At 40.6% G+C, this 27,298-nt stretch overlaps 2 protein-coding genes across 2 annotated transcripts in view; one reads left to right on the forward strand and one right to left on the reverse strand.

Moving 5' to 3' along the window:
- Positions 1-17,941, forward strand: part of pde11a (phosphodiesterase 11a) — a 40,501-nt gene extending 22,560 nt beyond the window's left edge. Inside the window, exons 11-20 of the mRNA XM_028591830.1 lie at positions 1,675-1,821; positions 1,912-2,019; positions 2,946-3,055; positions 5,677-5,767; positions 9,563-9,663; positions 9,884-9,961; positions 10,053-10,116; positions 10,472-10,546; positions 11,561-11,644; positions 16,001-17,941. Coding sequence (XP_028447631.1) covers positions 1,675-1,821; positions 1,912-2,019; positions 2,946-3,055; positions 5,677-5,767; positions 9,563-9,663; positions 9,884-9,961; positions 10,053-10,116; positions 10,472-10,546; positions 11,561-11,644; positions 16,001-16,234 — 1,092 coding nt within the window. The 3' untranslated portion in view covers positions 16,235-17,941. The remainder of the gene's footprint in view (positions 1-1,674; positions 1,822-1,911; positions 2,020-2,945; positions 3,056-5,676; positions 5,768-9,562; positions 9,664-9,883; positions 9,962-10,052; positions 10,117-10,471; positions 10,547-11,560; positions 11,645-16,000) is intronic.
- A 5,367-nt stretch (positions 17,942-23,308) lies between these two features.
- agps (alkylglycerone phosphate synthase) overlaps positions 23,309-27,298 on the reverse strand; it is a 27,652-nt gene continuing 23,662 nt past the window's right edge. The window contains exon 20 of the mRNA XM_028591196.1: positions 23,309-23,886. Within this exon, the coding sequence (XP_028446997.1) occupies positions 23,765-23,886 (122 nt within the window). The 3' untranslated portion in view covers positions 23,309-23,764. The remainder of the gene's footprint in view (positions 23,887-27,298) is intronic.

Here is a 27,298-nt window from a genome sequence, read left to right on the forward strand (position 1 = left end):
TTAATGTCTTTGGCTTCTTACGGAGTTCAATTAAGACAAATTAAAGAAAAGAACAATATTAAAGGTCCATTATGATTCTGCTAAACCCCTCCATTTAACAAAAGTATGATGCAAGGCATCAGCAGTAAAATAGACTTGGATTTCTCTGATGGCTAAAATGTAACTGTTGTTTTACAAGAAGGTAAAGTCTTGGAAATTTAGCTCATAATGCATTTATTTTACTCATAGGCCCTTTAATTAAGATATATTTTTCTAATTAAATAACAATATCTTATTAATGGGAAAGAAGAAAATCTATTGCAACAAAGAGGAATTATTGGCAGCCTGTGCAATAGACTTAATTTTCCATTTCTGAAAAACTGCGGTAGCACGCAAGTAAAAATGGGCTGAGAATTCCCCCAATGAAAATAAACTAGTTGTGGTATTTGGAATGGATTATGCCAATCAATAGGCAATCATTCTCAATGCATTATTTATAAAGACTAAAAAATTAAAATATCTACATTTTTAATTGACATGACACTTCTGAAATATAAATATGACCTATTTCCCTGCACTTTCATGTGTAGGGTTTTCCCCTGTGGCCATCACTGCAAAGTAGGAACCCCACTTTCCAGTGTGCTTGTGTGATCTTTCAGCCCCCTATCCAGCACTGCGCTCGGCTTCCTGCCTTTCCCGAACTTACTTTCATAACTGCTCCACATGTGGAGACTCACAGAGTACACTTGGCTAGGATTCCACGGAGTGGAAATGGCAGCGGCAAACAAACCTGGCTAACATTTTGTAACCCAGGGCTGTAAATTAAGAGGGAGGATAATACCTGCTGACCTGACAGGCAAACATTTGTGAGGGAAACATGATGCTCTGGCAGCTGTTAGAGAGGAGAGCGAGAAAGACTAAAGAGAAACATGGCTATAAGAAAACTGCAGGTCCGCAGCAACTCTCAGTTCTTTTAAATCAAAGCTAAAGACCTATCTTTTTGATGTTGCCTTTCTTTAAAAAACTGTTCATTTTGTTGCATTGATGACACTGTATGACACTCGATAACTGCTCTTTAATGTTTAATTTCTCATACTGCACTGTAACTTTTATTCGCATATTTTATCTCTCAGTTCTTTAAATTCAATTTTATTCTTGTCTTTTAATGTTTTAATTTGTTTTTAATCATTTTCTAACTGGTCTTTAATGTTTTATGTAAAGCACTTTGAATTGCCCTGTTGCTGAAATGTGCTATACAAATGAAGCTGCTAGAAGGAGATGAAAGCATGAAATGGTCATATTATAAATACTGACTAGAGGCAGATAAGACATATCTGCTCATTAGACCACATCGAAGATAGCAGACATGGATGCTTCAGTATGAATATGGTTAATTGGAATCACGTATGTGTTATGCGTTTTTGTTTGAATAATAATGAAGGAAAGCCGTTGATGATTACTACTGCACAACTACGCTCGTCAAAGAGATCTAAAAGTAAACAACAGGGAAATTCTCCAGTAAAGCTCCCTCATTAATCTTAACCCACTCGAAATGAGTCCTCAGAGTGTTAATTAGCATGTCTTCATATTTCCATGTATCATCTGAAAGTGGCACATCATCTTCTTCTGCTCTCTGAACTCATATTCTTATGTTCTCTTTCCTCCTTAATGTTTTCTCTTTCCACGATGAAACAGGCAGCTAACATTCCCCTGGTTTGCGAGCTGGGCATCGATAAGCTCTACTTTGACGATTTCTCCCTGGACGTTGACGCCATGATAACGGCCGCTCTGAGAATGTTTATGGAGTTGGGAATGGTGCAGAAATTTAAGATTGACTATGAGGTGAGACAACTGACTGTCTTTATCTATTTCCTTTAAATACTTGACTGAATTTGTCCATGTGCTCATCCCTCTCTCCATCTTCCCCTCCAGACACTGTGCAGATGGCTGCTGACTGTCAGAAAAAACTACAGAATGGTTCTCTATCACAACTGGAGACATGCCTTCAACGTCTGCCAGTGCATGTTTGCCATGCTAACGGTAAAGATTACGCTGCTATAACTTTATATCATGAGATCAATTTCAGTCAGAGACATTCTTTTAAAGAACTGGAGGTTGGGGTGGTGGAGGGAGCTGCAGCAGCAAACAGGGTTAGCATGAAGGTATCAGAGTAAAAGTGTCAGGTTATAATGAGACTACACCTGCATGAATATGATTTGACACTATCAGCGGATGAATGAGCCAATGATTGTGAAGCATGAATGAATCAACTGATGCAAGCCTGACTTCAGTGATTATTGAAATCTTGTTATTATTAAAAGGTAGATAAAGCATTATACATGTCTGTTTGACTAATGTTGTAATCATTGTATTACTACACAAACAGCCACTTCTGTGCATAGCCAGAGATTTTTCTTTGAATACAGACCTAGAGAATTACTGGGGCAACACACACACACACACACACACACACACACACACACACACACACACACACACACACACACACACACACACGCACGCACGCACGCACGCACGCACATGCACATGCACATGCACATGCACACGCACTCTCAATTGATTATTGGCACAGGGAGATGAAATAGTAGTGTGTAAGCTGTTCTAGGCTCCGCCACTCTCCTGCCATGTGTTTTAATGAGTGGGCTGAGGACAGTGCTATCTTTGCCGCTATCCCCACAGTGACCTATGACTCACTCAGCACATGGCCTCAGAAGCCATTCATCCAAGCCATAAAGCTCTCTGTGTGACTGTATTACTGCAGTCCCACTGGCTATCTAGGGGGATACTGTTTTTAGGATGCTGTTATATACAGTTAGAGGGGTTTCATTTTTATTCAATGTACTCCTCACCCTTTCATAGAATAAGACGATAAGAGATGCAGCTCTTATTTGTGTATGTGTGTGTGTTGGTTTTCTCATTGGCATCCTCTCCTCTGTGCCAATCAGACGGCAGGTTTCCAGGAGACTCTGACAGAGGTGGAGACCTTGGCGCTTATTGTAGGTTGTGTGTGCCATGACTTGGACCACAGGGGCACCAACAACGCTTTTCAGGCAAAGTAAGTTTCCCGCTTTGTCTCTCACTCACTCACACACACACACACACACACACACACACACACACACACACACACACACACACACACACACACACACACACACACACACACACACACACACACACACACACACACACACACACACACACACACACACAGCATTTATAGTGTGTTTTACCACCTGCAGCAGTCTGCAGTAGTCCACCCCGGATCAGCAAGAGTCAAGTGGCAAGTTGTATAAGGCTTATATAAGGCTCTGCCTAATGAAGAGAGTGTAAACACTGCTGACTCTGAGCACATTTATATCAGTGGCTAAACTCTAAATTGCTTGGACTTAGTGTTCTCAGTCCTCACAAAGGTTATTATAGTAAACTGAATCTGAAACCAAGATGGAAACTAAGTGGAGGCTTTTACTTGATGGTGTTTACAGTACGCCCATAATATATGAACAGCATGTATGTAGTTACAATTTAGGGCGCAAGAAAATAATTAACATAAGTTTCAATGAAGTAATAATATTTATTAATTGGGGTGAAATCATTTGTTATCAGTGACAAATTTGCAGTCCACCTTTATGTTTAAGATCATTGTCCAGACATTTTATGTATCTATGAAGAGGGCAACAAGTCCTAATATGACACTTTAAAATGGCTCTGGACTATTTGTAAAAAATACTCTATGACATTTTAAAGCGGCTTTGGACCCCTTACAAAAATAGTCTTTGACATTTGAAAGAGGCTCTAGACTATTTAGAGACAGACTGCAGAAGAAATAAAGTAGTATAAGAACAAGTTCTTTACTATTAAAAGATTTTTGTCTGCAGGGCTGTACCGGGTTTTGCAAGGTTTGCAGAAAAAAGAACTAAGCTTTGTGGTGACGATCACATCGAAAAATAAATATTATACTATAAAGGTTTTGTCAATCATAGGTAATGTTTAAATGTTTTAACTGCGCTTTATTTGCATATTTTATCTCTCAGTTCTTTAAATTCTTAATACTGCACTGTAAAATTTATTCTTGTCTTTTAAATTGTTTTTAATTGTGTTCTAACTGCTCTTTCATGTTTTATGTAATGCACTTTGAATTGCCCTGTTGCTGAAATGTGCTATATAAATAAAGCTGCCTTGCCTTGCCTAATATGCTCACTCAACATGTGATGAACACCCACTATAGCTAAAAGTCAGCACTTCCACCTCATAGTCATTGTTTCATTTCAAATCCAATGTGCTGGAGGACAGAGTCAACACAGTGAAAAACATATTACTGTCCTAATATTTTATGACTTTACTGTAACACCAAAACTATAATGGAAACTATATCAAAATGAAAAAAAAACTTAGTAAATCCCTGACAATTTGCACTGTGGAAATGACAAACTGAACACTAAAAACTAAGGCAATGGTATATCACAAACTTTAAAGGGGTGATAGAATGATTATATAGGGTATTTCACACTGTTCCTTAAGATCTTCTAATAGGGTATGTAACATTGGTTGGGCTGAAAATGTCCCAGGTGTTATTTCTTTGGCCCTTCTGTATCCCTGTGTAATAGAGAGCCGAAGTCCCGCCCTTCTACTTCCGGCCAATGGGACCTATCTTTCAAAAAAGTATGAACTAGAGTCAATGGAGAGATAATAATTATTTTTTGATCTCGTTTAAATTGAACCATGGATTACAAATATGATGTTCGTCAATTTAAAACATTATTTTTCAAACCGAAGAAAGTCTCAGTTTATTGTTAAACTGTTGAAGTATAAGACTGTGAAAATACACACACACACACACACACACACAGCTGCCCAGCGCACAGCGGCTGACAGAGCTCCAGCTCAGCGGGTCTGTGAAGGGGGAGAGGCCGACAGGGAAGGCAGCAAACCCGGCCGGCACCTGACACCTGTCCCGGCAGATTGTGGAGCTCGTGAAGTCCAACACTGTCTTACCAAATTTGCAATTAGCCATACATTTTTGTAAAACGGCCCATATTTGAGCTTTACATAGTTGATTTGTCGCATAAATGTCTCAGAAGTGAATTTGGTAATGGAATAGCAGATGAACAATGTATACAATTTCTGAGATCTGCGCGACCTAGATTCAGAAGACTAGCTGACCTCAGGTCAGTGGTGTAGCCTATGTAAATGTCGGGGCGTGACAAAGACTAGAGACTAGACGTTGAGATTTTCCCGTTTTCAGAGGCAGTTTCAAATTGTGAGCTTTGCAGAGGAAAGAGGGGTCAATGGGATTTAGAGGTTCTATGTCCTATTTACCGTTTTTCAACTATGACAAGGTAAAATCTGTTTTGCATTCTATTACCCCTTTAAAACCCTGGCCCACATGCCTCACCTTCAGTACACCAGGCTTAAGATTAAATGATAATCATTTTCAATGTTGAACAGCTGAATTTCAGCTGCAGTTTAGGTTATGGGTCTCCAGCTTCTTTTATTATTGAGCCATGAGTTGGCGACAGTGCACAGAGAATTGGTGAGAGAATTACAACAGACTCAATAGCAGACCTTTTTCTCTCAGTATGTGTTAAATGCTGATTATGTTATCTCTCTTCCTGATCCCTGTGTGTCTGTGTGTGTGTGTGTGTGTGTGTGTGTGTGTGTGTGTGTGTGTGTCAGGACGGGCTCAGCCCTTGCTCTGCTTTATGGGACCTCTGCTACACTGGAGCACCACCACTTCAACCATGCTGTTATGATCCTGCAGAGTGAGGTGCACTATGTTCCAATATCTGCTGCAATGCAGTTACCATGAAGCTTCTGCTAATACCGACCACTGCATGTTGTATTTGTGCAACACATTGAAATTGCATATCAGGCCATTTGAAACATCATCTAGAACTAGATGATGAGAGTTTGGGTGGGCAAATGAAAGAAAAATACCTGTCAGGATAATGCAATACATTTCAACAGCACCACAAACTGCCGCCTCCAAAATGACCATACAGTTTCAAGGGTAACTACCGTTTTTTTCAACCTGGACTCTATTTTCATATGTTTTTATGTCTAAGTGTCTGATGGGAACAACAATCCTTGAAATTGGTCCAGTATTAAGCAAGATCGCTGCAGTAGGCAGCGGTGAAACAAGCTACAATGTAAGTTAATAGGGCAATTGTCCAGCTTGTATTTACCTTCACAAAAGAGCTTGTTTTGCCAGTCTCAGATTAACTCCAAATTTCCACTGGTTGCGGAACAGCTGCGGAATGGCTCCGTGCTCTGCCGTCCATCAATACCCAACCTGTAAATAAACAGTCATTTTAAAATCGTAAAATACACTTCATTCAAAGTTGAGAGAAACAAAATAAATCTATGAATAGCCGTTTTGGGTCGTCTTTCCACTTTTCCAACCATCAAACTCTAGTTGTGGTTGAAAGAAACACATAGTTTACCGATTTACATGTGAAAATATGTTGACTCTATACACGCTAAAAGTATTGCTTTTTTTAAATGGAGTCTGGTGGGTTTAGGTCTAGCGACTTCAGAGCTGTTTCTTGTTAAACAGAAAGGTCTTAAAAGGAACACGCTGACTTATTGAGACTTGTTCCTATTTACATGTTGTGATTTGTATAGTCACAGCGTGTACAAATAACAACGTCACATGAGACAGCCATCTTCTAACCGTATACATACTGGGAACTATATTCTCAGAAAGCGAAGCACTGCAACTTCTGCTACTTGGGCGGAGTGATTTGCTCGCAGCACACGAGAAGCCCCGTGGTGAGGAGCAGAGAGTAACAACGGTGCTTTTCAGGTGTTGCCCTAATCACTCGGCCCAAATAAACATGTAAAAAAAACTTGCATTAGATTGAAGCACGACACAGGATTAAAAACAAGTTAATATTTCCCTCGTGGCCTGCCATGAATCATTAAAGAACATAGTCCGCTGTACCTCTTGTTCAGGGTCCAGGTTGAAAATAATGGTAGTTACCCTTTAATCATCACATCTTTAAACAGTTTCAACAAAAACTGTACATTAAAACCTTCATGAAGGGAGGATTTATTGCAGGACTGTTGTATTAGACTGCATCCTTGTTTCATGTAACAACTACATTGATTGATTGATTGATTGAATGACCTAGGTGTACCTAATGAACTGGCAACTGGGGGTATATTATATTTAATTTATCTAAAAATTAAATTAGAGGATAAACCCCTTGATATATATATATATATATATATATATATATATATATATCAAGGGTTTATCCTCTAATTTAATTTTTGAATCTAAATCGCGCAGATCTCAGAAATTGTATACATTGTTCATCTGCTATTCCATTACCAAATTCACTTCTGAGACATTTATGCGACAAATCAACTATGTAAAGCTCAAATATGGGCCGTTTACAAAAATGTATGGCTAATTGCAAATTTGGTAAGACAGTGTTGGACTTCACGAGCTCCACAATCTGCCGGGACAGGTGTCAGGTGCCGGCCGGGTTTGCTGCCTTCCCTGTCGGCCTCTCCCCCTTCACAGACCCGCTGAGCTGGAGCTCTGTCAGCCGCTGTGCGCTGGGCAGCTGTGTGTGTGTGTGTGTATTTTCACAGTCTTATACTTCAACAGTTTAACAATAAACTGAGACTTTCTTCGGTTTGAAAAATAATGTTTTAAATTGACGAACATCATATTTGTAATCCATGGTTCAATTTAAACGAGATCAAAAAATAATTATTATCTCTCCATTGACTCTAGTTCATACTTTTTTGAAAGATAGGTCCCATTGGCCGGAAGTAGAAGGGCGGGACTTGCTCTCTATTACACAGGGATACAGAAGGGCCAAAGAAATAACACCTGGGACATTTTCAGCCCAACCAATGTTACATACCCTATTAGAAGATCTTAAGGAACAGTGTGAAATACCCTATATAATCATTCTATCACCCCTTTTTTTGTAATAATTGGTGTTTGATATATTATGTAGGTTATATGTTCAGAATTATGTAACTCAGTCTGTGAACAAGCTACGTGGTGATTTTTTTCACAGCAGACATTTGACTTGGCATAGCAGGAAAAGCACAGGTGAAAGGAATAATTCAACACATATTTGCTTTTTTGCCGAGAGTTTGATGAGAAGATCGACACCACTCTCATATAGATGTGAGAGTGGTGTTGATCTTCTCATCTAACTCTCAGCAAGAAAGCAAATATCCCATATGTCCCAAAATATTGAAATATTCCTTTAAAGTAACAAGAAATGTAACTTGTTGCTAAAGTCCACTTTCCCTAAAAAGTTTGTTGTATGTTGCCTCAATGTCTGCTGTACGTGAGTGAGTAAACAAATAGCTCATACTGCCCTAAAATCAATGGAATTACAGAGGTGATAGATTTGGTGGTAATTGGTTGAGAGAGATATCAGGTGACAAGGCTTTGCATGACGTTGTAATTAAAGAAGTTTTGAGGGAGCAGCTGTGACGAGGCTTAGTAGGGTTTGTTCCAGTGGCTTCATTATCGCGGTGCTGACAACACAGTAAGCTGACAAATGTTTGCTTGGAATATCATAATGGCTTCTGTTGGTACTGGGGTTGACCCACTGCTGTCCTATTAGCATATAAATTAATAATGGGGCTAATTCAAGAACAAAGCTCACAATTCAATCCGCCAGCCCACACAAACCATTAATTTAAAACTTTTAAACGTCACTCACTTCCTTTGTATCTCTCAATTTCCTCTCTCCCTTCTCACATTCTATTTTACTCGCCTCCCTCCTTTATCTGCTCCAGTTGAGACAGAATGAGAGAAGTGCTTTGTGTGTCTGCTGTTCCGTAGTTTAATATTTCATGGGAACACATGAGCTCATGAAGGGAATCGCAGGCGCTTTGCACTTGGATTCTTAGCATTTAGTTTTGACGACCTTTGCTAATTTCTGCAGGTCGTTATCATCCCCTCATTCTGCTCCTTTCACCGCTACATCTTCTATTTTCTACACAGATAGCTCTCCATCCTCTAGAGGAGGATGCCTAAGTGGTGAATGAATGTATAATGCATGAAGAGGAGAGGCCTGTTTTAATGATAGAGAGCCTCCAGTGAGAGATGTTGCTTACTTATTAAGAGCAGCTGGCTTCCCTCCTCCCCTGCACAGATCCATTCAGTTTTAGTATTGCGTGTTTTCTTAACTATTGTGGTTGAGTTGTGCAAATAGGCTTTTTTCATTCGTTAGGTAATTCATTCCCCCTTATATTACTGATACTCAATAGTACAGTATGTATTAAATGTGACACATTGTATTGTGGGATTGTTAACAAAAAGTAGTGTAGATGCCGTGAACTCTATTTTCCTTTTTGTTGGAATCTTTAGTATTGTCAGCAGCCTAATATAAAGGTCAAGCTGTTAATAAATAATTCAAAAAGTCTCTAAAACAAACCTTCTGTCAAGTAAATGGTACCCATCCCAAACATAATGAATAATTCATGCAGGGACTAGAAGTTCTTTATTTTAGGCACTTTGTGTGCAGTTAGAAAATGGGTTTAGAAATTCTTTATCATGTTATCTCTGTATGTGTCTCCACAGGGTCACAATATCTTCTCCAACCTCTCCTCCACAGAGTATAGCGACCTCATGCAGCTGTTGAAACAGTCGATTCTGGCCACTGACCTCACACTTTACTTTGAGTATGTTCTGCTAAACACCACACTGCTTATTAAGCTGTTCAATCTGCTAGTAGTGAGATACACAGAGCTTGGCTGACTCCAGTGTACAAACTAATTTACAATGAAGCACTAAGTCTGTCCCTTAACTATGTTTACTGCACATTTCTTTTACATAATACCGCCCCCTTGTGGAATTTATGTCACTTACACCTACATATACAGATGTCTTGTTTCTTTTTAGGAACAGAAACACTTTCTTTGAGCTGGTCAGCAAAGGAGAGTACAACTGGAATGTGAAGGCTCACAGAGATATGTGCAGGTAATGTCCTGGCCTGCACACACAAACATGGGGTCTCTAAATCTTAATTATTAGAAATACTACATGAAATAATTTGTCTGGTTCCCCTCAGATCCATGATGATGACAGCGTGTGATCTTGGTGCCGTCACTAAACCTTGGGAAATATCACGCAAGGTGAGAAATACTCTCTTATTGATGAAATGAATGTATTTCTAAACCATTCATCTTGAGCTGAAACAATTGGTTGATTATTCGATAGTTGTATAGTTGGAAAAATAACAAGCAACTATTTTGATAAACGTTTAACTCCTTTTTTAAGGAAAAATGCCAAACTTTCCGTAGTTCCTGCTTTTTAATTGTAGGGATTTCTTTGTCTTATGTGATTGTAAACTGAATACTTTGGGGTCTTTGATATCACCTTGGACACTTTTCTTACATTTAAAAAAACAAACGATGAATTAATTGATAAAATAATTGGCAGATGAATCAATAAGAAAAAACTCTACATTGATCTTTTCTCTCACCCCAGGTTGCAGAGCTGGTGACCAGCGAGTTCTTCGAGCAGGGCGACAGAGAGAGATCAGAGCTGAAGCTCACGCCCTCTGTGAGTACATCCAACCAACTCTAGTGTTTTGTGCTTTTTGCAGTTTGTTTCATGACCTCCACTGAGCTGATGACGCCAAAGATATATATATATATATATATATATATATATATATATATATATATATATATATATATATATATATATATTATATTCTCCGCAGTTCCAAAACGCACTGACTGTGTAGGAAACATGAGCTTGTGTCTCGCTGGGTAAGAAAAGTGAATTGTCAGCTTGACCGCTCCACTGCCTCGCTGCTGTGCCAACTATGGGCCACAACAATCATTCTTAAAAAAAAAAAGGATTCAAATAAAACCGTGACCTTTCTGTTCATTCATGTAAACACACAAGGCATTTCGGTGTATCAAAGCTCTACTAGCTTTGACTTGCCGAGATAATAAATTGTCGTTATTTGTCTCATATAAATGTAAAAATAGCACAATAATAATAGCAGGAAAAGACTTAGGTCTTAATGAAGATTTTAATTCATAATGTATTCAGACTGTCCTCAAAGCCACAGAACCACAACAGAGGAGCGCTGTGTTTGATTGAGGAACTTTGAAGGCTGAACTGTGTTACAAGTCCTTAAAGGGGAAAAACCAACAGCTTTCTGTATGCAATTAATGGCTGTTGACTAATCGAGCCACACCACATTGCCTCCCCTCTGAAATAACTAATGCGGTAGCCTCAGGCCTGCCGCTTGTGTCAAACCTTTACTGCTCTGTGTGTGTGTGGGTGTTGGAAATTAAATATTAACTTCTAACTCGTAACCCAGTAACTATCTCTGAAGCACAGCCTCAGTGGAGCCTCTTAAGTTGTGGCGGCAAAAGAATGAGGTAGGATAGAAAATGTACGTGAAATAAACTCAGTTGTCTTGAGAGCTGAGGGAGACTTTTCTTAGTAACGGCAGCACTTTGGGACTGTAAGCCTGACTTGTCGGCGAAAAGAATCCCATTCCTCATGTTTTTCTTGCACAAAAGTAGGTGTAAATAAATTCTAACTTTTGTGTTTCAGGCCATCTTTGATCGAAACAGGAAGGATGAGTTGCCAGGGCTCCAGCTGGAGTGGATTGATGGAATTTGTGCGCCGCTGTATGAGGTAAATGCTTGAAGCTTTGCTGCTCTCTGGCCTTCATTCTGTGACGCTTGTCACATACACACACATCCGCCTCTGACATCAGTAGTCGCTGTCCTTCCTCAGCTATTGTCCCCCTCATTGAAGCCAGCAATGAAGCTGTCACCAACTATTCAACTTTTTCTTTGCAGCAACAGAAAATGCTTTTTTTTATTTTTATTGAAAACCCTGAAACAACTTCAAGGTTGCATCCTGTTCTTTTGAGAAAAGCAGAATGAGTGTGCACTTTCTGATTGCAAGACAACTTAGAGGTAGCAGAGTGTGTGAATAGAGCTCTGATGTCAGGTTAAATCCCCTCAGTAAGACAGTGTACTTTGGGCTTTACTGCACAGAAATGAAATAAGGACTAACTCTTGACTGCCTTTCTTCTGAGACACAGATGCTGATTTTATAGTAGGATCCCGGTCGAGCAAATGTTAGGGTCAGAATAAGAGCTAGTGGTTATCTTTCGGGAATTAATGGAAATCTATACTGTGTCCTCACTAGTACAGTAATGTGTGTATATGTGTTTCTGAATGACGTCAAGAGAGACTCACCTGCCCCTCCCACTGCCGGCAGCAGTGGCTGTGTGGGAGAAAGACGCAGGCTGACTTACTGAGGAGATCAGGTCTGTTAAGAGATCAGGCTACTGAAGCTAAATTTATGAAAGCAAACAGTTGTGAAGGGAGTGAAGGATAAAATAGTTCATTCATTCTTGGAGCTTTTGCACTTCCTTTTTATGGTAACATAATATTAAACACATTAATCTTAGTCATCAAGAGTAGAAAACAAACAATAGATAATCTTCACATCTATTGCGTTATCCCAGGATCAGTGTCAAAACTTTGAGTAGACTTATCTGTGCAGAGCTCTGCTTTCACCATTGTTACAGACTGTGTAGTGTAGATATACAGCATCAAAGTGGTGTATGTTGTCTGCGTGGGGGGTTTGGCTCCACGCCGCCTCATGTAAAAGGCTGATGTTTGGAGAATGCAGATATGGAGCTCGCGATCATGCTGCTGCCAATTAAACTTGCGAGGGGGAGAACAGAGGAAGTTCAGAGGCGGCGGGGTTTATGTCCGTGGGCGGAAGAGATCTCATTCTTGATCTCGCTGATCTTCTTCTCCTGGTGGTGGCTCGCTACTGCGTGGAATATTAATCCCCCATTATATAACCTTCCATCTTTACACCCTCATATGACAGTCTCTCTCTCTCACTTCTTCTTCTGAGTCTACCTCAGTGGAATAATGATGCTGCGCAAACCAATGACAATGTCCCACACTGTGGATATATACTGTGGAGAAAGAGGGAGAGAAATCTCTTCTTTTAACCCGTAAACGAGACAAATCCATAAAAGATTAAGACGATCAATCCACTTGGTTTTTGAAAATCACATCTGTGTATAGGCCACATGCCATCACAGTGTGATATTATTTTCATTAACAGTTAACCTAAAGATAATTTCATCTCAAGTAATCGTTTGGTTTATAAGATATTTTTCTACCCAGAGAAGGGCCTCACTGAGATTAAAAATCTCTTTCACAGGCGCCTTCTGGTCACATAACATGTAACACAGATTTATTATGAATTAGAAAAAAAATATTATATCATTTTGCTCTTATTAGACTCTTAAATTACATAATTTGTGTGCAATTGACCTACTCTAACACAAAAATCAGATATTAAGTTTCCAACACATAAATACAGCAATAAATCACACTGTTTACATTGTCCATATCTTAACATATTCATATCTACTCATGACTGTACATTACTCTGCACTAGATGCTAAACTGCATTTCTTTCTCTCATTACTTGTATTTCCTGTGTGTGCAATGACAATAAAGTTGAATATAATCTATATGATATGATGTATATTATACCATAACAAATGTCAGAGAATACTGAAAAATGCCGAAGTTGATGTCTTCAAATAGCTTGTTTGTCCAATCAACAGTCAAAAAAACCCAAATAACTAATTTACAATCACATAAGACAAAAAAGGCAGCAAATCCTCCTGTTTAAGGAGCTGGAACCAGTAAATGTTTGACCTCTTTGCTTGAAAAATGACTTAAATAATGATTGGATCATCGGCTAATTGTTTCAGCTCTACATTACAATACAGTACACACACATATAAAACCAGATGTATGCGAAAACACAAAAATAGTCAGATTCCATAAACAGGCATCGACTTTATCTTAAATGACAGAAATGAAATCCATATTGTGCTCTGATGTTGCTCGGCATCACAGGTGAACAGCTTCATGATTAGTAGCAAACATATTCCAGCAATTACAATATTATTAATTATTAAGTCACACACAGTTTTTAAAACACCTTTCAGGACACAATATGAATTCCTAATAAACAAAAGTCGACCACCCACACAAGTGTTTAAATTGTTCGTATGAATAACTGAATACACCCTCTGAATATAAATGTTCAATTAATTGGCATCTGTGTAACAACACATTTGATTTCCCTTTCAAACAAACAATGCACAACCCAATGTGGGTGTACTTATCTACCTATTTATTTCATTCATTACAATGGCTTCCCATTTACTCCGATATATATACACATACATTTGTGTGTGTGTGTGTGTGTGTGTGTGTGTGTGTGTAATGTTTTGGTATTTGGGACCCATGGGCAGGTTACCGTTTCTTTAAGGTATACTGTGGTTTGAAAAAGTAACCACTAACATTTTCTGTCATATTGTTCCTAAGGTGTGAGCAGCTTTTTTATGAATTGTCAAGAAGAGAAACTGCAGTTTAGTAATCCTTCTCCCTGCCAGTGTGCAGTGTGTTTTAAAATAAAAAATATTGTGTTCAATGTTTTTAAATTTTTTTTTTTCAATTTTAAGCTGTAATTGCAATACTGCAATACCATGAAACCGGGATATTTTTGTTGAAGGTTATCATACTGTCCGAATCGTATACCGGCCCATGCCTACCCATGCCCACATGTTATATTTCTATATAAAACTGGGTTAATGAAACAACAACTAATTACAGACTTTCCTGGTAACTCAATAGACACAGTAGACAATGTGAGGAGAACAGAGGGAACAAAATCCCCCTGCCCGCCCCTCCCATAGGTAATTTATTAAAATGGTGGATGACAGCTTTGACTACGCTGCCACTTACAGTTCAACACTGACCAATGACAAGGGCGACTTATCTCAGTCATACATGTGCTTCTAATCTCTAAAGAACAGCTATTTCACTGAGGTAAACTATCAAGCTATGCAGTGTGTTCTCTGTATTGTTTCATTTGTTTTGTAGTGCTTTTGATGAATCGTGCCGCTTTTCTAGCCTCGGTCTCATGTTTTATCATTACATTCTAGTCACAGAGCTAAGCATCCAGTTTTCTGAAAAATAAATACCTGCCGATATTTGAAAAACACAGGTGATTTTAACAAAACTCATTATTCTGAATGTGTTTCTCTTCTAACCATATGATGATGTTTGCTGCACGATAACAAAGATATTTAACCTTCAAAGTGTGACTATATTTTATACATATTTAAAACACAAGCAAAACATTACCATGGTATTTTGTATGTAAATATGAAATACTGAAAATAAATCTATATAATAATATGTTTACATTTTGGTTCACATTGTACAAATTGAGCAAGGGCATATGTCATCAACTATCAGGGATTTCCATGAAATGTTGTACAGACAATTGTGGTGCTCAGATGATAAATCATACTGACTTTGATTATTTCATCTGCGCCATCATCGGGTCAAAATTAGATGGTTTAGTTTATGACTAAATACTTTCAAATCTTTATTTTTTAAGATTATTTTTGGGGCATTTTAGGCCCTTAATTCCACAGGACAGATGAAGACATGAAAGGGGAGAGAGAGGGGGAATGACATGCAGCAAAGGGCCACAGGTCGGAGTCGAACCCGCGGCTGCTGCATCGAGGAGCAAACCCCTACACATGTGCACCCGCTCTAGCAACCGAGCTAACCCGGCCACAAATACTTCCAAATGTAATGACTCAACTGTACTTTAGTCCTGATTAGCAAATGTTATTATGCTAACATGCTAGCAAGCTTATGTTAGCATTTAGCTCAAAGCCCCGTTGTACCTACATACAGCCTCTAAGAGCGGTTAGCCTGCCTGTAGGTTCTTGCAAAATATTACCCGGTATTTATTTTTAAGAAAAACAAATGGCTCTGTGACTTGAATGTAATGGTACACATGACGGGGGCACAGACTGGGGCGTCTGCTTCTCATGCTGATAGTGTTTTTTTTGTCTTCACAGTATATATCATGTGTATTTTTACATTTTCATCTTCCTCCCCTTCCTCTCTCTCCCTCTAGACTCTTGTCAAGTTGAATCCAAAACTTCAGCCGATGGTTGACACGATCAAAGCTAACAGGGCCAACTGGGAGGAACTGAACAAGAAAAGACAATGTGTCCAGAGTGTTTCTGCACCATCGAGCCCCTGCAGTGGAGACAGCACAGAAACAAGCGGCTGCACTGTGGCCAAAACAGGCAGCACACCCTGCTGCAGCGGCGATGCTGACGGCCCACCATCTAAACCTGTTAGTTAGCTTCTGATGACATCTCCGAGCTGATCTCTTAGGCTTACTTCCTCTTAAATGCAGCCTGCAACAGAGGCAGTGCAGTGCATGCAGAGGTTCTTGGGCTCTGCTCCTCTTCGCTTTTGCTGCTAGAGATGAGCTTTAGACTTGAGCACGGCGCTATCATGGAGGTTTTTCGGCTCTCTTCGGCCTTTCTGTGCTGAAGGCTGACAGAGCTGTGTTTGGCGAGCTTATCGGTGCAGCTACAAATCAGCTGATGACACCACGTCAGAAAGGAAGCTCAAACCACTGTGTTAACATGTCAACCAGTGAGCTAACACTAACTATTCTGGGCATTGCACAGATGAGAGGAATGGAGAGAGGAATGTTTGTCTCTGCTGTGGTTCGTTTTGCTCTTGGTACCTCTTTGTTGCTTGCATTTTGTCCGGGGGAACAGGGATATTTTTTGTAAATCTATAAATAGGCTATTAAGTTATTTACAAGTGCTGTTTAAGAACCTGTAAGCTCTGGATTGCAATGTGGCTATAGAGTTTCTGAAGGATAAAGAGGTTCAGGAACAGCAGGACCTGTGACAGCACTTGCAATGCAAATTGAGTGCTCCGCTCCCTCCCTTCCTGTGCCTTGTTTTAAGATCCTAATGAAAAATGCATGGGCTCCTCACCAAGATTCTTAGGTAGTATTAAAATCCATGTTGAACCATGACATATTTTTTGTCATAATTTATAAAAACCAATGACTGCAGTTATGTCTTGATCCCATCTTAGCCACAAAGCATTACTATTATTATATTCATATAGAAATCTATTTTGCCCAATTTTATAAATGCAGGGTTTCACTTGTCACAACACAAACACACACAATGTGCCTTGATGAAGTTGTTCTAATATCACATTAATTTCTGCAGAAATGTCTTCTACTGAGGACATCTGCAACATAAAGTAACATTAAATTGAATATAAACTCACTAAACTACTAGTTTTGACATTTTAGAAAATATATTGAATTAAATGAGGAGCCTACTCTCATATCTGTCTCCTAAATAAAGCTACAGCCATCCGACAGTTAGCTTAGCACAAAGACTATAAACAGAGGGAAACAGCAAGCCTGGCTCTGGAACAAAATCCACCTACCAGCACTTTAATTAAAATGTTGTATTTAGTTTGTTTACAGAAATCGGACTATTTCTTGGACAGGAAATGCAACTTTCTGCAGCCGCCCCTGGTTGCCTGGCAACTTGTCTGAGCCATTACCCCCTGTAAAACAACAAATTGTAATTTTTACTCTTTGGTTTTTGTACAAAGTAAACAATAGGATATAAAATGTTAATTTGAGAGCTTTAGATGTGCTGCTAGGTGGATTGGTTACCTTTGTACAAAGCCAGGCTAAGCTAAGCTAACCAGTAGCTTTAAGGCCCAGACACACTGACCAGACGGCCGACCCTCAGCAGAAAAGGCAGTTGGACTGATCAGTCTGCCTGAGTTGGTCAAAAAAGTGCCTCGGAACACATATAACAGCAGGCGGCACTAATCTGTATTGTCACCCAAAAATGAAAACCGGCAGCTGATTGGATGAACGCGTCATGTGGGTCTGGCTTCTCCGGAAATTCAAAGACAAACTGTCATGGCTGCTTGTTCAGAATATGATCTCATATTGTACTAAAATAGTTCACCGAAACGTGTTTCTGAAAACATTTTAATAGGCCATGCCGCTGCTGAATCTGTCTTCATTTCAGATCGACAAAGGTCAGTTTAAAAGATTTTCGTCAGATTTTGAGAGGCTCTAGTCACGCTCATTCCGCTCCCCGTTTCCGGGTTAGCACTCTACCAATCAGATGGCTCATTTGAGTCTGACCGCCGGCAGTGCCCGCCCCGCCAATTATACATGTCAAATCGGCCAAAATGAAGGATGACGGCCCCTCGGACGGACGACGGCACGGAACACACCGAACAGACTCGAGTCACTGACCTCACCAGACTGTCCGACGGCCGATTATCGTCTTGGTGTGTCTCGGGCTTTATATGAAAGTGGTATCCTCTTATCTAACTTGCCAGAAAGTAAATAAGTGTATTTCCTAAAATGTCTGACTTTTGCTTTAATCTGACTTCTGTCCTTTTCTCAAAGCTCACAAACTTAAACAGCTTTTATAATCCCGAAGACTGAGACACTGAAACTTGTAGTACTGAAGTGCCCATGTAGTCAAAAGTTATTATTTTGATATTATTATTATGATTATAAGTATTATTTTTGGGTGGGGGTATGCCTTATGAATTGTGTTGTAGCTTTGTTAATTGGAGTTTAAAACGTGACTGTGCACATTGTGTGGCATGGATCTGTGTGCTCTATTGTATTTTAGTTGAAGAGCTGTATTGAAGTCGACCAGAAACATTTTGAATTGCATGTTTTATGCAGTATTAAATTCAACCACTTGCTAAGGATTTAGCAAACATGTGAGCCAACAAATACCTCGTACTTTGAACTTCATCAGTAAACCCGTTATATCATTGGAAATGCATGATTTAAATTCTACTGCATCATGTTACGTGACTGATGATGATATAGCTCTGTTCTATTTTTCTATTAGGTCTCCAAATGTGGCCAAACTTCTACTTTGTCTTTTTTGCAATGTAACATGCTTCTTGTATTTCTTCTTTCCTCTCCCAGTTGGGCTCTGGATTTATTTACAGTGGGCTACACTGAAAGAAACCTAAGGCATGAAAAGGCAAATGTGCAATGTTTCTGTTCAGAGTTTAAATAAAAATATGCTACTATATGTCTTTGGGTTTTTTTTCTGACACTTACATTTGCACAAGTATTTGAGATACTTGTACTTTACTTGAGTATTTCCATTCATTAGCAGCACCTGTGAGTTCATCATGTGACAGCGAAAAGATGAAAGGTGGAGCAGTATGTCCTGTATGTCCCTTACCGGCTAACATATTTCAAGATGGCGCATGATTATGGAGCGTCTACCCCAGTTCATGCGAATGCAAACGTAAAATTTCAAGCCAAAAGGAATACTTGGAATTGATGGTGGTGGTAAATATTCATGAAAAAGGACAAGTTTGTGAATGGGCAACACAGATTTTGATAATAGACAACTAAACACGTTACATACTGGACCTTTAACAACATCTGACCCCAGATCCCTGATGTCCAAACCACCAGTAAATTCAATTTATATAGAAGACACTTTGCAGCCTGCTTACAACTGATGATCACTTATAAATTACACAACATCCTTCCTTAATGTAGCCTCACTAACGGTGCTCGATGTTGGGTGACGTCATTTCTTGTTGACGTTCAAAGTATTGTCAAACAAAACGGAGGCTAGCTCGCCCCTCCCTCCTCCTCATCCCAAACACTGTTTGTTTGTTATGTTATGTTTGGTGGTGCAGGTTGGCGCAGTTTGTTTTTGTTGCCGTTTGTGGAGCCCGGGCTGTCTGTGACCGCGTTTTTTACAGCGTGTTCAGGGGTCAGGCAGCTAGCGGATAGTGAGGAGATGTTTACTGTATGTGACAAAAAATGTTGTAGCCTAAAAAATGCGTGACATTGCTTAGAGCACCTTTAAGTAAGCCACATAAATAGCCTGACACTTCTAATAGCATCAACAGCAGAATAAAACACCACCAAAGCAGTCAACCAGGGGTGTTGGACTGGGGGGGGAAAAGGGGGCTGAGTACCCACATGAGGGCCCAAAAAGATTCTAGAATGAATAACTGTGGATGCGGCGAGGGGCCCATAGAAAATGCCTTTCTACAGGGCCCAGAATTTTGTGCTATGCCCCTGCAGTCAACACAGAGATGTATCAACAATATTTAGAGAAAGACAGCGTGCACACACACACACACACACACACACACACACACACACACACACACACACACAGTTAAGCGAAAACAGAGATGCAAACACAATGCTATAGTAGGCAACACAGCGGTTGCTCTCATGTACAGGAAGTTACAACGGTTACAATCATTGACATATATATGAATGGTTTGTTGTTTGTTGTTGTAGCCTAGCCTACTTACCTGTCTGGATGTCATTCTGTGAGTCTGGAGCACCTCGAAGTTCTCCTGTCTCCAGGTTCAACTTCTCTGCTCGTTCATTCTCAAAGCAGACAGTTAGCATGTCGACTTAATTTTGGCACAAATGGTATAACGAGCTTCACTCAGCCTGCCTGGTCCCAGTATAACCAGTCCACTCAGCCTGTCTGGTCTCAGTATTAACCAGTCCACTCAGCCTGTCTGGTCCCAGTATAACCAGTCCACTCAGCCTGTCTGGTCTCAGTATTAACCAGTCCACTCAGCCTGTCTGGTCCCAGTAACGTTATATAACCAGTCTATTCAGCCTGTCTGGTCCCAGAATAACCAATCCACTCAGCCTATCTGGTCACACTCATAGACTGTTAATATTTACAGTCAATGGTCCCACTGCGCTCCTGAAAGTTTCCAAAGATTTTGAGCTGAATGAGGCTCTTATCTGCACTCACAAATAGGAAAGTCCTCCACCTCCACCTCACGGACGGTAAAAGTTCCTTAGTGAAAGCAGAAGTCACCGCTGGAGGTCCACGAACATGTTAGCCTTTAGCATGTTAGCTTGACTTGGCCAGCACCTTGGTGTTGCAACATCCTGGGTGCGTTTAATTGATGTGGGTCACCTCATAGACAGTATGGGTCACCTAGCTACCCGCTGGGGTCAGCAGGCCCCCGGCCCGAATGCACCCCCACCCACTAATGCGGCCCGTAAACGTAGACGTTTATATCGTATGTTTTCTGTATGTTGCCCTCCTGTGGCCGCAGATACACCTGCAGCTTCTTCTCTGCTGCAGCTGTTGATTTATCATCTTTCTTTTTCTCCATTCTCACGCAGTTTATCAGGACTTTTCCATGTGACTTTTGTTCTAACTCTGTAACGAATGCGACTTGAAATATGGCGAAGTACAACCCTTAACCCTAACCCTAACCCAAGTGCAGGTGCAAGTACTGATTTATTTTTATTTTTATTAAAATATAGCCTACTCTAACAACAACTACAAGCAGCCTACACAAAACTCACTTTCAGCCCTGCAAACTACAACAGTAAAATGCTACTTTTTTTTACTAACACTTCATAATAACAATCTTATAATAGTTCATGTTTCTATACATTGCCTGCTTGCTGCTTAATTGGCATTCTCAATGCAGGACTTTGACTTGTAATGGCGTATTTCTATATTCCAGTGTTGCTACTTGACCTGAATACTTCTCCACCACTGATTTTGCCGTTCAGTCCCAAAGAGCCTCCGTTCTAAACCGTCTTTGTCAGTACATAGCCTACCTACAGTAATTTCTTTTTCCCAGTGCAGTGCTGACCTCATGTGGACAAATGTATCTTTACACATGAAATGTATCAATGAAATACTGCAGGTAGGGCCTACAGTATACACACGTTTCATTGAAAAGATACCGCATGATGCAGTCATGTTAGAAAGTTAAAACAAGAAAATAGGAATTAGCTGCACATGAATCTGTACTCAATATTACAAGTCCGACAATTAGTCATATATCAAAGAAAATGTCCTTCATGTCTTACTTATGTCTCCTGTATTCGTTCACACAGTCCTCTTTATTAAGATACATTGTGAGGAGCGTGGTAAGTGCAGCGCATTTCATTGTCCAAGGCTGAGCTCTATTGCTGTTGATAGGGGGCGGTGACGTCAGCGAGCAGTGTGTGGGTGGTTGTGTGGGTGAAGATGACTCCCAAATGAGCCTGTGCTTAAAAAAAAAATTATCTTCCAGTCATAAAGCAAAAGACAGACTGTGTTGAACTCCTCTGTGCTGTATTACTTTGAGCTTAGTGTGGCACAGGTCCAACAAAACCTGCTGTCAGGTTCTCATTGACCCTCTTAGCACCGTCTGACAATAAAAGCGATTATTGAAGAGCTAAATTGGAAATGATGTATGAGAGAGGGAAGGGTTATGTTGCTCTCTGAACAGTGTTGTATATTGCTGAAAGATACAGTACATCAAACAAATGGATTTTTTTAGTTCAATTTATTGCACAAACAGACACAATGTACTCGGATGTTACGTTATTAAGAGAAGTGGAAAATAACAAAAAAGGTACATCCATAACGTTCAAAAGCTCTCGCACATTTTTGACACCAAGGTAAAATGTCACATGATGGGTCCCTAATAAGTTCTTTTATTTGGGGGAAATATGAATTAAAAAAGGACAAGGTGGTCGAGGAAAATGTGAACCACAGATAAGAAGGTAAAAAAGGCAAGATTCATCAGCAAACAGCTTTCTTAAAGCTTTACTTTGCTTCAAAATCAATGGTGACAATGGAACAAGTCTGGTACCAAATTTTGGTACATTACAGTATCCGTTCAAAAAAACCTTTACACACTACAGATTAACAAGGGAAACTTTCAGGGGAAAAAAAAAAAAATCTATAAAGCAGAAATAATTCAATACAGTGTCTTTAACATAAGAAACATGATGTAGAAAGTTTTAGCACATGTAACAGCAACAAATATCTACATTTTACAGCTCTCAGAAGGGTTATCGTTGCATATGTTGATTCAAAAATATAGTTTAGCTGTGCACGAAGTAAGTAAATGTGTGTGAAGGTCACATTGTCAAACATATGTTTACGGTATGTTTGCATGATCTGATGTGTTGAGTCTTTGGTAGGACGCGAGCACCGGGATCTATAGGCCTTACATTGCGAGCGTAGTCACATTGAAGCAGGTGTGATCGAAAAAACGCAATGGCCCCCCCCACTTCACTTTCTTAGTAACAAACCATGTAAGGTAAACACTTTCAGTACAAAAAACTAAACACACAAGTAATATCTCTCTGTATAATCATACTGTACTACTAGGAGGGGGATGGGGGGAGGAGGGGGGATGCGTGTTAAAATTTGGTGGGGCAGAGGCACACACGCACACATGCAGTCAGTCCAGAAAAGTCTCTTATGGCAATAGGTCAGTACAACAGGCATGAGGGCAAGTGAAGGATGAAGACAGAGGAAACATGTCCAAGTTCTGTTCTCTTCACAAAGGGACTCCCTGTACACCAGCAGAGTGTTTAGCAGGAGGGGGAGGCAGACATAAGCTTTAGAAAGGCACAGAGCTTCAGAAAGCGCATTCATCTAGAACTAACCCCTAAAGAAGTGCCCCCACACACACACACATAAGAGGAAAGTAAAAACAGATGAATTAACCATGTTGGCAAGGATATTTAGGAAATGGTTAAATATAAGAAAATATGACAAAAATCAAGATTTTGTTGCATTATGTCTGGTTGCATCATGGCCGTAGCTCCAACAACAACAGCAAAAATGAGCTTCACCGTGAGTGACAATGATTGTTACAGCATATTAAGTGCAAATTAAAGTAAAAGAAAAGGTTTGGGTGAATATTTAGATGGCACCGAATGACACTTTTGATGAAAAAGACAACATTTCTGTCCATTTTCAATTCACATTTAGTATCTATTAATCCAAAATGCACAAGATGCTTTTTAGAAAAAGGTGGGATTAAGGTGAGCGGGAAATTAGATGAGGTTCCTGTTGCCGAAGATGTTTTTGGGGTCCACGTAGTTCTTGACAGACTTAAGCATCCCCATGCCGACATCCGAGATGGTCTCTCTCATCCACTCCTTCCGAAGTTTCCCCACTGAATGACAGAGGAGAGAAAATAAATAAATAAACAAACTCAAGGAAGAGGACCGAGGGGGAGAAATAGAGGAATCGGCACGGCTGATTGCTCAGCGGGCTGCTGGGAGCCAATCAATCTTGTGAGAGTGAGTGAATAAACAGAGGGTGATAAATGCTTTTATTCAGAGAGGAGAAATGTTTTGCATGGCATGATTTATGGAGCTCAGCAGACTATCAAACTCATTAGGCTCTGTGTGTTCCCAGAGGAGGGGCCGGCTGGCGGCTGTAGTGGGCCGTCCCCGGCTCCCTCGCTCTTTGAGCCACCACTCCCCTCGGTTTTTCGGAGTGTTTGTCTCTGTGTGTGTGTGTTTCCGTCTCATTGTGCACACAAGCTCCTCCAGCTGACCTGCGAGGGGTGTTGTGCTTGCTTGTCCTGAACGCTGCTCTGTGCCCTCCGACACTGGCCTGATCACCAACAGGGTGCCAAAGCCAACTGCGGAGCACCACACAATGGTCCTCTGTCAGCAGGACTTTGGCTTGCAGCCACTCTTCACCCTCCTTTCTCCTCCTCCGAACCCCCAACCTGAGGAGCGAGGGAGGCTGTGGCACCAATCCTAGTGAGGGTGCCCATTGCTTCACCAGCTGTCCAGTCTGACATACTCCACGGCGTCTGTGCCCGACAGGTTCTTAGCGGAGAGTCTGGAGCCAGTGAGAGGTCTGGTGACTGCGGAGGACTGGAAAAACCTTACTGGAGAGCCAAACTATTGTTAGAGAACTTCAAATAATATAGAAACTTTGAAGCTGATAAAGCTGCAGAATTTCTTTAACCATGTGTAAACTCAACCACAATCTGTACAATGAGGATTTTGAGCTTTCCCATTATCTATAGAGGCTGAGAAATTAAATGCATCTTTGTTTTAAAGATTTGTTTTGGCATTTTGCTTTATTTTATAGTTGATACAGTAGAGGCAGGGGAATAACATCCAACAAAAATCCTGACCAAATAAAGCGGGCAAGTGCCCCCAGACTCATTGTGTGTCATTTGGTCATTTATTTAATTGCACATTTGTTAAGGTGGTTGAACCATTAAGGTGTATCAACTAAGGTGGGCCCCACAGTATTATGTTACATATTCCTAAATAAACTACATTTACCACAATAAGAGTCCAATAGCACATGTTTTTAACCTTTAAAAGGTTAATCCTGCCATGCCTAGCAGAGTCAAATTGATTAGTCAATAATTCAAGAGAAAATATATTTAGACAGAGAAAATTTTCAATTTAAAACAAAAAATGACAAAAAATTCTCTGGTTCCAGTTTTTTTAAATGTGAGGATTTGCTGATTTTCTCTGTTTTATATCAGTGTAAGTTGAATATCTTTAGTTTTTTTTTGGGGAGGGCTCTAAGAAATTGTGATGACACATTTTTTGTAAAATCTTTAGACTAAAATACTGATAAAAAAAATAATAGATACTGTTAATAGTTGCAGCTTTAGTCGCCAGCCTGAGTCGATCTGTGGACGATGTCTGACACAGTCTGCACCTTTGACCACTAGTTCACAAGAACACACACATGTACCAAAAGAGAAAAAGGAAAAGGGCCTTAATTAAAAGGACTTTAAGTTGGCTACGTAAGATAAGTAAGAAAGAAACATGCTAATGAAAATGCTAACTTTAAATATGTCAGAACTGGGTAGATCAGACAACAGCAGCGCTTCAGTACGGCCTCGTGAGAACATGCACCTTAACTTTTAGAGGTATTGTTAACTTGAAAGAAACACAGGATATCTATATTCCAAAACTCAAAAAGATACATTTGAGAACAGAGCAGCTTAGAACAGGTGCTGCTCGCTGAGTAAACGCTTGGAACCAGCAGTGTAATCACTTGAGATAAGATAGGGAGGCCTAAAAAAAAGGAAGGTGTATAATGGGAGTGTTCACACACCTTCCCTTCCCTCTCTGCACGCCTCTCTTTGCATCACTAGCAGGGGAGCTCCAGTGTTAATAGGGCATGTTGAGGCCTGTTATGAGAGTCAAGCCAGGAAACCCAGATGGGGATCAGCCATGAGGCTGGTGAGGCCCGTCTCCTGACAAAACAGGGCAGACGCAGGGTCACCAGGGACTCTGATACCACACAAACCTCCAGATGGTGACAGAGGGACCAATCAGCTGCTACCCAATAACTAAAAGAGTACCCTGCTCTCCACAACCTCGTCCTTTTCACTCCTTCCTCCTCCATCCCTCCCTCCTCTCAGGAAAAGGAGAGAAAACAGAAGGTGCTGGGACTGCATCATTGCCTCCATCACTGTGATAATTTACACATCTATCTTGTCATATTCTCTCTTTTTTGCTTGCTATTGCAATCAATCTCACCAGGCTAGGTCTGTGCAGCTGAGACATGCAAAGAAGAGCAGGTAGTTATTTCAGAAATGACAGATTTCTTTTTAAAAAAGTGCCACATTTCTCTTGTGTGGAAAAGCCTGGGGATGCGCAGTGTGAAAGGCAAGGTGGGAACTTCACTGAATCAGGTCATTTTTCTACCTCCTAAGTGCAGTGACCTGTGTGGAGGGGAGTTTGGCAGAGTAAGCGAGATTGTAGCTTTGCAGAGCCACAAGGTGAGGTGAAGATGCTGGGCACCCAGGGGTGGCCCTCATACATAGGAGACCGTAGTGGCCATGCTGAGCCTCAACCCCTCAACACGCTCTCGCTCTCCCCAAGCTTCTGTGACAAATGGGGGTCAAGGCATTAAAGACGGGGTAAGGTAGCAGCCCTGCCTTCCTGTGATATGGCCGAGGCCAGAGTATCGGCTGATAGATGGATGGCTCTCCTGGTGATGGATGTTCAACAACTCTTCACCGCTGCGACACTGGTGACCTAGTTAAAGAGGACATTTCTCCCAACATTTAGGCTTTCAGAACCAGCCAATAATCAAACATTTAACACATCTTTTTTTCAAGTCATAAATCAAAGCAAAATTAAGTTAAAATTGTCAGCGTTTTTGTGATGGACAGCAGTCAACACATAGTGGTGTTAGCTGAGTATTATGTCCTGCAGAGAAAGAGACACAGCGCTCTACACGCCCAGATTCCTTTACCTACGCCCACACAGCAAACACTGACCTGCTGTAAATACAGGGCCATGGAAATGTATATTTCCTTTGGTGCCCTCCCACCTCACCATCCTCGACTACATCTGTTTTGTTTGATACACAAAACCCAGTGAAACTAGCTCCATTTGTCAAGTGCTGATTGTGGGCAGACAAACCGGCCTGTCTGTGCTCAGATAGCGAGCCCCGCTGTTATTAATCACAATTACAGAGTCGGCCTCGCACGCGGGAGCTGCATCAATATCCCCTCCCCCCCCCTCTATCAGCCCCCCCCCCGTCACCTCCCTGTGTTGCTCGGGGTGGCTGGGCCACCGTTTGGAGGTCAG

The sequence above is a fragment of the Perca flavescens genome, chromosome 11, assembly GCF_004354835.1.
Source record: "Perca flavescens isolate YP-PL-M2 chromosome 11, PFLA_1.0, whole genome shotgun sequence".
Lineage (NCBI taxonomy): Eukaryota > Metazoa > Chordata > Actinopteri > Perciformes > Percidae > Perca > Perca flavescens.